General features: G+C 35.2%; 1 protein-coding gene across 1 annotated transcript; it reads right to left on the reverse strand.

Moving 5' to 3' along the window:
- Positions 1-2167: 2167 nt before the first annotated feature.
- On the reverse strand, positions 2168-10645 carry Osi3 (Osiris 3). The gene is made up of 3 exons (XM_067775215.1): positions 10556-10645; positions 5526-5701; positions 2168-2858 (listed from the first exon to the last, which is right to left on the reverse strand). Exons 1-3 carry the CDS (start codon positions 10643-10645, stop codon positions 2282-2284), a joined length of 843 nt encoding a protein of 280 aa, XP_067631316.1. The 3' UTR covers positions 2168-2281.
- Positions 10646-11966: the final 1321 nt, after the last annotated feature.

The following is an 11966-nucleotide window of genomic DNA, read 5'->3' on the forward strand; positions in this document are numbered from 1 at the left end:
TTTTCTTTTTTGGTTTCAGTGGGAAACTGAAAAAGCTCTTCAGGAAATGAAGTAAGTAAGTTAAAGTCTGAGAATCAATTGAAAAAATATTATAGTTGTCTGAAACAATCTTACATATATGTTTGTAAATATTAAACAAACAAATAATTGCTACTGAAAGTTATAAGTTGGTAACTTGGGTTAACAACAAAACATTAAATAAATAAAAAATTAAATAAATGATCTTTACATAAATAGCATTAGAATAAATAAATAAACTAATAAATAAATAATTTTATAAATCAATTAACAATTAGTTCTTGTACGTTCGTATTCTGTACTAAGCTTTTTTCACTTACATCACACTCGTCACAATTCCACACTATCTGAATGGCCCTTTAATTACTAACAGCCTCATTAGCTTTGACGCTATTCAACATTGCAAACCTAAACAAGTACCCTGCAAAAATCATTGGATCATGTGGTCCAGTTGTGTCTTACTTGAGTACATACTAATATACTCCACTGTAATGCAGCAATGGACCCACTCATGTTTCTACACGAACATATTGTAAGCCGATCATTGTTCGATTTTAACGATTGTAATCACTACACGATGTTTATTGGACTGTGGGTACTCCATGGATTACTCTGATGTAATGCGGAGCTTGAGTATATGGTCCACTCCTAGGACATCGCAATGTTAATTGGACCATATCTTTTGTATGAATTGTGGTTAATTTTGGAGCACTCGCTTGGTCCATAGCGAGTACTCCATACATGCATGCATGGAGTACTCGCGATTTTGCAGGGTAACGCAGGGTAGCGGAATCTTGTTCGCCCAACAGAATGAGCACTGTCGGCTCAGTCTGCGAATTGTGTAATAAAATGTTGAAGTATCGAAATTTGGCTAGAGTTCGGCCGAAGAAGAGTTTTTGCACAGAAACCGAACCGAACATTCGGTTTCCAATTAAATTTTTTGATTACATTTTTACACTCACTGACAGTCAGCTGACGTCAATAAAGTGCTGCCATATAATTAGCATGTACTATTGTGATCTCCATATTTATGTGAGCTTTGACAAACCGGCATTTTTTGTTTTCATTTCCATCAGGTTGTCGGTTAATAAAGTTCAATATCATTAATAGCACAAAATTTTTTGGTACTGCAAGAAACTTTGGCTAATCAAAAAGACAGTTCAAAACACGCCAAAAATTTTCGATTTCGTCGGTCGGGGTCTATAAAACTGCAGGATAAATTGTCTTACTGGCAAACAACTTATTTTTAGACATATACGTAATAGCTTTGTTTCTTTGTTGTACTCAATGTAATTAGTCATTCGCCCAAAACTGCATATTTCGTATTCATCCACCATGAAAATACTGCCGATAAATTTGCAAAATCTAAGCCGGCACCGGACGTTTGGTCTAGGCTCTATTTTTTTTTTTTTTTCTTAACTATTCAACACCAATTGATACGTTTTTGCATAGAAGAAAAAGCGTTTTTTAAACTGCATCATTTGTACACTAACTGGCTGTCAGATGATTTCATGAAAGTGTTGCCAGATAATCGCTATATTCCTTTGGTGTGCTCAAAGTAATCTCTCGCTCCAAGTTATTTTTTCCTTACACATTTGCATATATAACACACGTTTAGGGGAACCTTTGGCAATTGGAATAACGCAAAATTTTGGAATAGCTGAACACTAAAATACTGCCGCTTAATCAACAAATCTACCATTTCTACCATTACAGAAGGCTTTGGCCATTAAAAAATAAACTCAAACTCATGCAAAAATGTTTGGTTTCAGCTCAAACTTTGGTCATTTTATGAGTCGAAGGCTATATGGTCATTGAGAGTAACATGAAAACATTTCCGATTAATAGACAAACCAATGCAGATTTTGAACGTTCGTTACAACTGTAATGTTTTCAGAAGAAAGTGGTAAACTGTGACATATATTCTATGATTTGTGTGAAGCTCCGATAACTGTTTAGGTACATCAGTTGTTCGCCATCTATGTCAGTCGTCAGTATAGTTGTCGTGGTCATATTCGCCTTCGTAGTCGTCCTTGGCTTCGTAGTTTTTACATTTTATTGCAGTTTTTCTGCATTTGCTACAAATTATTTTTATACAATTTTTTTGTTTGTTTGTTTGCATGCAACATACTCCTTACATTCTCGATGCTTAAATTCATCTACATATGTATATATACATAAACTATACTTTATTTACTTCAAATTATAAATTTGTACCAATACGTATTGCATGTGACTATCTTACATTCCAGCACATCGCTCTTTAGTGTTTCTCCTCTTCTGGAATTTGCCCATTGTATGCCATTTCATGCGCTTCTTGCGCTTTTATTTGCGCTGGCACTTCAGCCATGCCCTCTATAAAACCGTGTAAGGCACGTGACCAACCTGAACTGTATGAATCGTGATGTGGTATCTCAACGACATGTTTCTTTTGTGATAGTAATTTCTTCAGCGCTATTATAACTGACAATAACAATGCAATCTTGGATACAATTAATGCTTTGCCCGCCAGCAAGAATAAACCTTTGAGCATAATAGCGCCCACAATACCCGCTTTACCCATCATCATCATTATCATTGGCATCATATTTTTCATTTTTCCACGTCCCTCTTCAAGCGCTTCAACAGGGCTAACCGAAACGCCAAAGTTTAAATTACCTTTCGGTTCGGTGCTGAGTACAAAGTCGGCATTATCTGAAAATTTATAGCGTAACGTGCGTGAACGTATGAATTTCCAAATTTTTCCAGCCACAAGTAAGCCAAGCGTTTCATCATCTGAATCTATGGAGCGTGCCAACATTAAATCCTCATCGGGATCATCCGGTATGGAGTCGATATCTCTGTGAAAATTTATGAAAATAAATGTAAATGTTTGGATTTCTACTTATTAGGTTTTTTCTTTCGTTCGGTAAATTTATATTTTCTGATAAAAAGAAAAACAGTTTTTTTTAACAATCTATAAGAAAAATGACGAGCTATGCTTTTTACAATGCCGACTTTTACAATCCCGACAAAACGCAATCCAGAATGGTCAAATGACGAGCATAACCAAACACCAAAGAGACAAAAACCTGACAAAATAAAATCGCGACAATAAGCCAGACAAATTTTTAGTAATAATAGAACATAAGACGAGGAATGAAAATAAAATAATTTTTTAAAGAATATTCCCAATTTGTCAGGATTTATGTCGTAATTTATTAATATTAATGGTAGACATTTGTTAGTGTCTGGATTATGTATTTAGGGATTGTGTAAGCCGGATTTACGTTATATCCCCTATGATTATTTTATACTCCCTGACGCTTAACCGTCTGCAAACGGAACCAACATTTAAATGCTATAACTTTCGTGTATTGTTACCGTATCTCCCTACTGAAAAAAATCCTTGAGTTGGTATTTTAAGGGTCACCCTCATTTATTAATGTAGATCAAAGTAGTCCCAATAAAAGCAAGTTTGGTCAGTATAGCTTTTATATACATTTATGGTGGTGGTCCAAATTCTTAATTCGATTTTTTACATCAGAACTACTTAATCTAATATGAATCCTCTTAACCAATTAACCTCTTTTATTTTCGAAATTTAGTTATTTGAATCTAAGCCCCCTAATTAAGCTTATAGTTATAGCATCTTAACCCTTTTATTCATGGCTTAACCCAAACAAAAGCTTTTATTTTTGTTAAGAAATCAGACTTGCTCCCAAATTCCCCACCTTCGGCAACTCTAAATCTTCATCACCAAAAATATCTCAAACAGTATCAGGTGCGCGGAAAAGTATGCAACAGTAATTCCATATCGCCACATCGGCAAAATTGTATGTTATCCAACAAAGTGGCAAGGTTAAACTCTAGACTCTAGTAGTCAACTTTAACTAGAGTTTAAACTCGCACTGAAAAACCAGACATTAGAGATTTTTGACGTTGAGCTTTAGCAATAGCGTAGGTTGGAATTTGGGGGCTGAAGCCGGAAAATAAAAAAAACTTTCAAAGATAGATGTCGCCAAATCTCTAAATGTCCCATTTTTTTTTAGTTCTGAAATCAAATAATTTGAATCAGAATAGCTATATAAATCAGTGAACGAACAGCGACACAACTGACTACCGGCCATATATTAAACTATTAGTAATATTTTTTTAATTTTATTCTGAGCTCAATTTGTTATACAGATATATTCATTGCGGCGTGTTGTACAGGGATTCAAGCTCAGATTTCACAATTAAGTCTCAATATATTAAGATCTGTATAAAGTGCATTTGTGGTAAAACAAAGATTACCCTAATGTATGTATCGCTTCGGGGTTTTTCTCAGATCTCTGTTATAGAACTGAGGATTATTATATGCACTGAATGAAAAAAAGTGGAGAATTTAACTGAAGTACGAGTCAATTCAATCGATATTTCTGTAAATTTTATCCACCGCAAAATAGCTGCTGAATAAACTTCGCAAAAATTTTAGATTCTGAATTAACTGTTGTAACAGTCAAATCAAAAAAAAGTTTATCGATTGTTTGCATAAGCTCTGTTAAAAAAAAATAATAATAAATAGAAATAAACAATTTTTTCTAAAGATTTTGAAGTTGAATTTCTGCAGGGTCTTCTGTGCAGCCACGGTGGCCGGCTAGCTCGGGTGTGTTAGCTTACAATTATAAATGTCACGCTAAATATGCATTGAAAATAGTTAAAATATAACAGTGGCTGTTGATATTACAGATTTCTGTGTCACAATAGTCACAGGACCAAAGCTCCTCTACAAATTAACTGATGCATTTGTATAATATTCACTTATGTTGGCTGTTGAAATAACCAATGTAAACAGTTCTTTTAACAGAAAAATCGGTTATATTAATTTTGAAACAGTAGTTTTTACAGAATATTGTTATTTTGAGACCAACAGTTTTTCTTCTTTGGTGCAATGACCACACAAGTTTGTCCTCGTGACAAAAAACTCTGTTGAATTAACCATAATGCGATCAATTTTGCAACACACCTGATTGGTTGATTTAACAAATAAATATATTTTTTTCAGTGTATGCTAGTAATTAATACCCTGCGCGTCACATCTACACGCTAGATCAATAAAACAAAATCAAGAGTATGATGACCTTTTGCGATTTAGTTGTAAAGCGAGCGTAACCGTCGTCCATTAACTAATTATTACGCAGGCAATTTCATGTGACTTCTCACAAACGGAAGTCGGTATAATTAATGATTTTGTGTTATTATTCTCTCTTGTAGGCGCGAAACAGTAATTTGCTCAAATCTAGCTCGGCAAACCATGCCGCGCTGGTACCTGCTTAATGGATAAAAATATTCACCGTTCAATTGAAAAAGATAATTCGCTATTCACTGAAACTTTAAAATATATGTAGCTTAAAAAGGTAATAAGCAGAAATTTACTAGTCCTTTCCTATTGAGTAATTTATCTACATGAGCAAACCTTAACCCTCACACTTCAATTACCCCAACCACCAGTTTGATAAGCATTTCCCATTTCACATACCGCTTACCTGTTTTGTGAAACCTTAATATTTTCATTAATATCAATTGAAGACTTCTTGAATATTCGATTCATATATACAATCAATTTGAGCATCATACATGAATGATTATCCCGTTGACTGCATTTAATGTTGAGTTTTCGCAGGAAGCCCTCCTCCAATTGATTACGATTCACAATCGGTATCTGTAATAGTAAAGATACATGAAAAACATGTTGAAAAGAAAACGAGTGCATAGATACTACGAAATTTAAGTTAATTTTTAGCAGTCGCTGTTCGGCTGGAAAAAAATTATATTGTACAGAATGAAATAAATTGAAGAAAATCAGCAAAAAGAAATCATAAAAAAGAAAAAAAAAAAAAACGGAAATTTTTGTATAAAATTTTCCGTACGAGTAGGGACCACCTTCTTTTGAAAACTTTGTTTCGTATTTAAAAGTTAAATCCGTTGAAAACTATTAACAGTATTTCTATAAATAAACCAAATTATCTTATATATTATTTCTAATTGCTCTTATTTGGAATCCAAATCTATAAAGGAAGTTTTGGTTGTAAAGATGGGGATCGTACTATTAGCGAGCTTTTGGCGTTATTATTCGTAGTGCTTTTATTTAGCTATATTTTATTAAAATAATTTGTTAAACATAAACGATTCTGAATACAAAAAGGAATTTATTTGTACTATAGCACTATTGTGGATATTTGATTAAAATTAAAACTGCATTATCGGTAGTTGCTAACATTCACCAGATGGCATGTAATTTATACATAGATGTTTGATTGATAGAACAGCTGATTTCTGTTGATATTTGATATGAGACTTTTATATTTGTTGCGCAAGATGTGCACGGGTCCGTCTCGTTACTTAAATCATAAAATAAAAATTGCTTCAAAAAAATGTTTTCACACATTTAAAAGCAATAAGGACAACCCCCGCTTAATTCATACAACCAAATCCATTCAGTTTTCAAAATGAACCTGCCAACAACTAGTGTAGCTTTGGTACCAGCAAACATATAAAATAGGTGCTCTCCAAAGAATAAATTTATTCAAAGAAGGCATTACTTTGGCTGAATGTGTTTGTGGCAGTTCAACCACCGCAGGAGTGCAATTTCGAATTCCACTTACAGAATAAAATATTTTGAAGAGATCTACAAGATATAGTCGAACAGCTTTCTCCTTGTCTGTCCCGATATCACATTGTTTCAATGTGATAAAGTTATTAAATAGACTAAGAAGTCGTCTTTAAATTCTCCAATTGACTGGACTCTATATCCAGAATAAAAGTTTTTAAAACAGTTCCTTTTCTGTTTAGAGACTTCAGCTGGAATCATAGATCGATACCAATAGATATACGAGGAACATACAATGCCTAAGATTGGGGTCGCCTAAGTAGCTATTTAATAGGGGCGTGGATTTCATAAACTAATTGGAATCAATTGAACATTAGAACGGATGTATGATACAATGAACCACAGTTTTAATGAATTCAAGAATATTTCGAGATAATCCCTCCCAGATGTTCGAGTTTTAAAAAGACACGAGCGTTTGCGTAATCACTTTGGTAGTTATGGCTTAAACAGATACAATACATCACCGTCAGGACGTACGCAATTTTCCACTGAGAGCGCATACGTGGAGTAGAGTAGCGGCCTGGTGTTAATATTTTAGTTCACCAATAAAATTTTAGTTATCAAAATTACAACAACATTTCGACTAATAGCATTGCTTGATTTTAAACAAAAATTTTTCACTCGCATATTATAAATGTCAAACAATAAAGTGCAACATATGTGACGGGGTTGACTTATATCAAAAGTCAACTGTGGCAAGGTATGATGGATGCGACGACTGATACATTGCTTCTTTGGCGTTTATCATTTTAATAAACACAGCCAACTCTGCTGTCAGTTTCTTCCTTGTCCGCTAAGTAATTGACGTATTGTATCTGTTTAAGCCATTATGTCTTCGACGCTTTTGTAGCGGAAATTTGGCGGATTTTTCACATGCGTGCGTTTAGCCTTATAACCGTCACAGTAGGTTTTAGGTCTAGATCTATTATTAATATTGTTTACTTTTGCACTTTTCTTGTGCTTGGTTCTGATAATAGTTTTTGAGTTTCCAGCTCATCAAGCTATTGCCTTACTAGTTATGTTCCGGTTCTGGAATCGTTTGTAGCCTTATCAAATGTCCAGGCTTTTCTGCTTGAAACACATTGCTTTAAAACCAGACACATTGCTTTAAAACCATCACTCAAATCCAACCCCAAAAATTAGGTTGATCTTAGAGTCTTCAGTGTAGGTTGGTGTGGTTATCAACTCATAAAATGCCTTTCTTCCAATCTTTACTTAATATACGGATCCTAGCTTGCAAGCTATTCAAATTCCAGTTTGTGAAGATTATAATTAATTGCGATACTAGTTGCTACCAGCGGAGGATATTTAAGGATTCTGTTATGTTCCCCATACGTATCCTTCCTGCAATCAGTTCTCTTATGCACGCAGTACACTGAACTTGCTGTAGGCTGGTGAGTTATTAGTTCTTCCGAAAAGCTTCTCATCACAATATACAGCCAACGGTTTGAGGTTAAAAGTAAGCTTTCCGCATGAAGAAGTCAAATTCAGTCAGGGCATTGTAGATATTTGTTACTTATAAAACGTAAAGGCTCCATTACTGATACTTAGCATAGACTTCACTTGACTTGAGAACTGTAACTTACAGTTCTGTTAAATGAACATTGCATGTTACTGATTACTCAAAACTTAGCAACACTTATCTTTACTTAGAAGTCTGTTGAATTTTGATTTTCTATGTAAGTTCACAGTGACTTTCATTTTGACATTTTGTCATAAAAATTGACATTTATTGATTATGATGCCAGATTGTATGCGCTAAGTGGAGTATAATTGTGGCTAAGTTTCCAAGTTTACGCCAAGTCAAGTCAAGTCTATGCTAAGTATCAATAAGGGAGCCTTTACTTAAGCTAAGTGTATTTACTACCAGTCCTAGTTTAAGGAGTTTTTCTTACCATAAATTCTGTCTACGTTCTACCAATATGTTCATAACCAATCTCTACGTTCTCATTTGCCTCTTTATTTAAGACTTTCGAGGTTTAATTCTACCTCGCCCACTTCTACCGTGTTATGGTTGTGGCTACGGAACTTCTCAGGTAGAGGAGCTGATAAGTACTGGCTGCGACCTGAGAATAATTTCCCGAGGTCCGCGTAGAGTTTATCCCATGCCTGCTGGTTTATTTGAAAGATGAAGGGCTGATCCTCCTTCGCAGGTCGAGTTCACAACCTATGCTTTGTCCACCACCTCAAGGCGCAGTATTACTGCACGCGATAAACTTAACTCCGTTGTAAGAATTCGCCGAATCGAAGGACGGGAGAGGTTTACGTCTACTCAGTTTGTTCAGCAACATCGTCATCATAAAGCTGAAAATCGCCAAGTATTTGATCCCCTGTAGGATGGGCGAAGTCACTGCTTTATACTTTTTTGACCTATCCTCTCGGCTGGAGAACTGGGACATTCTTACACCTTAGAAGCACGTTAATCGCTTCAGCGGATGCTGTCTTTCATTCCGTCTGAACCATTTCCCTTCTTATACCGTTGAAGAATCGAGGGACTCTCACGTCAAAGCTCTTGCTAAGCTATGTTTACGAACTGCCTTCAATCTGTCTTGATGCGTGGTTATGTAGATCATGGCTCCTCTGCCCTGCCGTGCACTTCAATTGGGAAAAAAGTTTTTCTTCGCGGGTTTGCCTCTCGACAGTGATTTGGCAAATACTCCGAGTGTATTTCTGCCATAAAAAACTTTGCAGTGAAAATTCATATGCCTTGTAGATGCCTTTCGGAGTCAGCATAAACCATGCAGGTCATGCAAATTTCAAGAGAAGCTCGCCTTTAATCTCTTCGGAGGTTAATCGCTACAGTTATTTACTCTTATTTAACATTGAAATTTCATTACTTTGTCGGTGACTGATAAAGATTTATTGCATTTTTTCCACTTTTCAATATTTTAATATCGATTTGTTTAAAATTGGGTATGGTCTCTAACCGATTTTGCTAGCTTTCACAGAAATTGTGTATAGTGGAAAGGACAATCTCAATGCTAAATTTCAATACAATATCTTCAACGGCTTGAATATGAACAGTGTGCCCTGGCCGTTTTCCACAAATTTTCTACCGGAACGTACCGGATCTATATCCGACAAAGGACAACCAACATCGGTAACGCTCCCCAAAACCTTCAAGGAGTGTCTTTATCGCTACAACAACAACAAAAATGCTGATAATTTTGATATACCAGGTCTATCTATCTCGATTCCTTCAAGCCTTTACATGCCAACCTAATATAAACGTACGCAAGTCATTTTCTGTCAAAAATGTCTCATGCACATACAACTTGTATGAGAGCAACCCAAATTGAATTTGCTGCGTAAAAACCTAACTCGATTTCCAATTTTTGTTCTGCGTGACATTTAGATTTGACGTTTGCACACATGGTTTAAACTGTCGCAACGCTTGCTTATTTGGGTTAAGGCAAAAAACGCCGGTTGTTTGCGTGCGCTAAAAAAACGCAGTGCGGTTTTATTAGGTTGGCATGTTACGTACTACCATTGCACGCTGGTAGAATAAAAAATTCTGGAAGGTAAGGTACCATCGACCGCGGTAACGTCTTAAGAACGATATCGATTCGAACTAATGGGAATCGCTGCTGAATCAGGGTCGTATAACTTTTCAAATACAAATAGAGTCGGAATACAGAACAGCCTGAATCACAATAATAATCACGTAAATTATTTTGAACAAATTGACTATAGAGCTCGATTTCTTCTTTTTTTTGTACTAAACGAAATACGCTTTTTATAACACCGTTTGAAATCAAATTTTGTAACCACATAGAGAATATTTTCGATCCTAGTTTTGTTTTGTTGTACAATATTTTTACTCGTATCATATTGTTCATATTGTCATATTGTTTATATGTGTTTTTGTATAAATAAGTATGCACATATAACTAAATCCATAATTACCGTATTATCACTAGAGCTGATGGCGGGTGTTGCTTGCACAGAAATCACCGTTAAGAGTGTTATGACACCAAATATTGTTAGTGCTTTCATTTTGAATTTGTTTATCTTCACTGCTACTGTAATATAAACCTTCTAATTTAATTTAATAGAGTTCGTTCGAACTTCTTGTTATATAGTAAAATTAGAAATATATATTTCTGTCGAATTATAGCACGTACCCACACACGCACTCAAAGTCGCTGGCACATTTTTATTAACTACATCAGTTCTTCTAATTTCGCAGAATAAAAACACTAAGCAGGATAATTGAGACACGTTTTCGTTGGATTATGAATAGTCCTTTTAGAAATGAAACTCTTAACTCGAATGTTTGATTTTAATCCTTTTGTAAATAGCGAAGCATTTATTTGCACCGATTTCACAATTATTTTTGGTAGCGTTTCACAATTTTCGCCAAAATCACTTTGACACAATGTTGCTAGGATACGATGACATCGTCGTGATATCAAAAGACCTAATGCGAATTTCACGCTTGTGATTAAGATTTTATATGAACTACTAACGAACAAACATTCAGCAATTGGTAATGGTATGGCAGTGGTTAGGCAGTTTGAATTGTGGCAAGATGCAGCAGCCAACTTGCAACAACATCAACCACCGTTAGGTTAAGCGGGATCAGGTACGTTTGCTTTGTTGATGTTGTTGTGATATTTGATGTTTGGGAAAACCAGATGCTCGCAGTCACAGCTAGAGAATTCCCAGTTAGATGTATGGATGCGTGTGTGTGTGTGATATCCCAAAAGAAGCACAAGTACACATCGAGTTGCAGAAAATGTAAAAAAAAAGAATAGAAAAAAAATTCATTTATCAAAAACAACAACAGCTGCAGCTGCCAAAGCACTAACAGCAACATCAATTTTAAACTTTATATCTTGCAAAGACGACTAAAGCAACTAACTTGTTTGTCAAGTGCAAGGAAACACTTGCAACGCCACCACTTCTGCCTAAGCCGCTACTTCTTCTTCTTCTTCCTTGACATTGCCAATTTATAATTTTTTTGCGGCATATATGTACATACATATTCGTACCAGGGCCGGAAGGTTTTTGGGGGCCCGGCAAGGCAAAGCAGTATTGACAGTACTCTAAATAGGATTTCATAGATGCATACATATTTTGTTGCTCTTCAGTTTTATAATAAAGAAAAATTTGGAAGAGGTTACACGACAAAATTCCTGAACATGAAAATAGTCAAAATCATAAAACATTCTATATAGAGTGGCGCCAATATGAAATGATAATTCGAAATGCAAGTTCAGTGGATTTTCTCTTAGCGGAAACCCTTAAAAATGAAGCAGCTCGCTGGAGAGAGATACCTCGCAGAATTCTTGATGTTGTTTTATTTCTTGGAAAA

Source organism: Eurosta solidaginis, chromosome 1, assembly GCF_040869045.1.
Source record: "Eurosta solidaginis isolate ZX-2024a chromosome 1, ASM4086904v1, whole genome shotgun sequence".
Classification (NCBI taxonomy): Eukaryota; Metazoa; Arthropoda; class Insecta; order Diptera; family Tephritidae; genus Eurosta; species Eurosta solidaginis.

Coding starts and splice junctions, on each gene's coding strand:
- Osi3 (XM_067775215.1), bottom strand. CDS start 10,645: ATGAAAGCACTAACAATATTTGGTGTCATAACACTCTTAACGGTGATT. Junction 5,702..10,555: donor TCAGCTCTAGTGATAATACG/GTAATTATGGAT, acceptor TTACTATTACAG/ATACCGATTGTGAATCGTAA. Junction 2,859..5,525: donor ATTAAGGTTTCACAAAACAG/GTAAGCGGTATG, acceptor AAATTTTCACAG/AGATATCGACTCCATACCGG.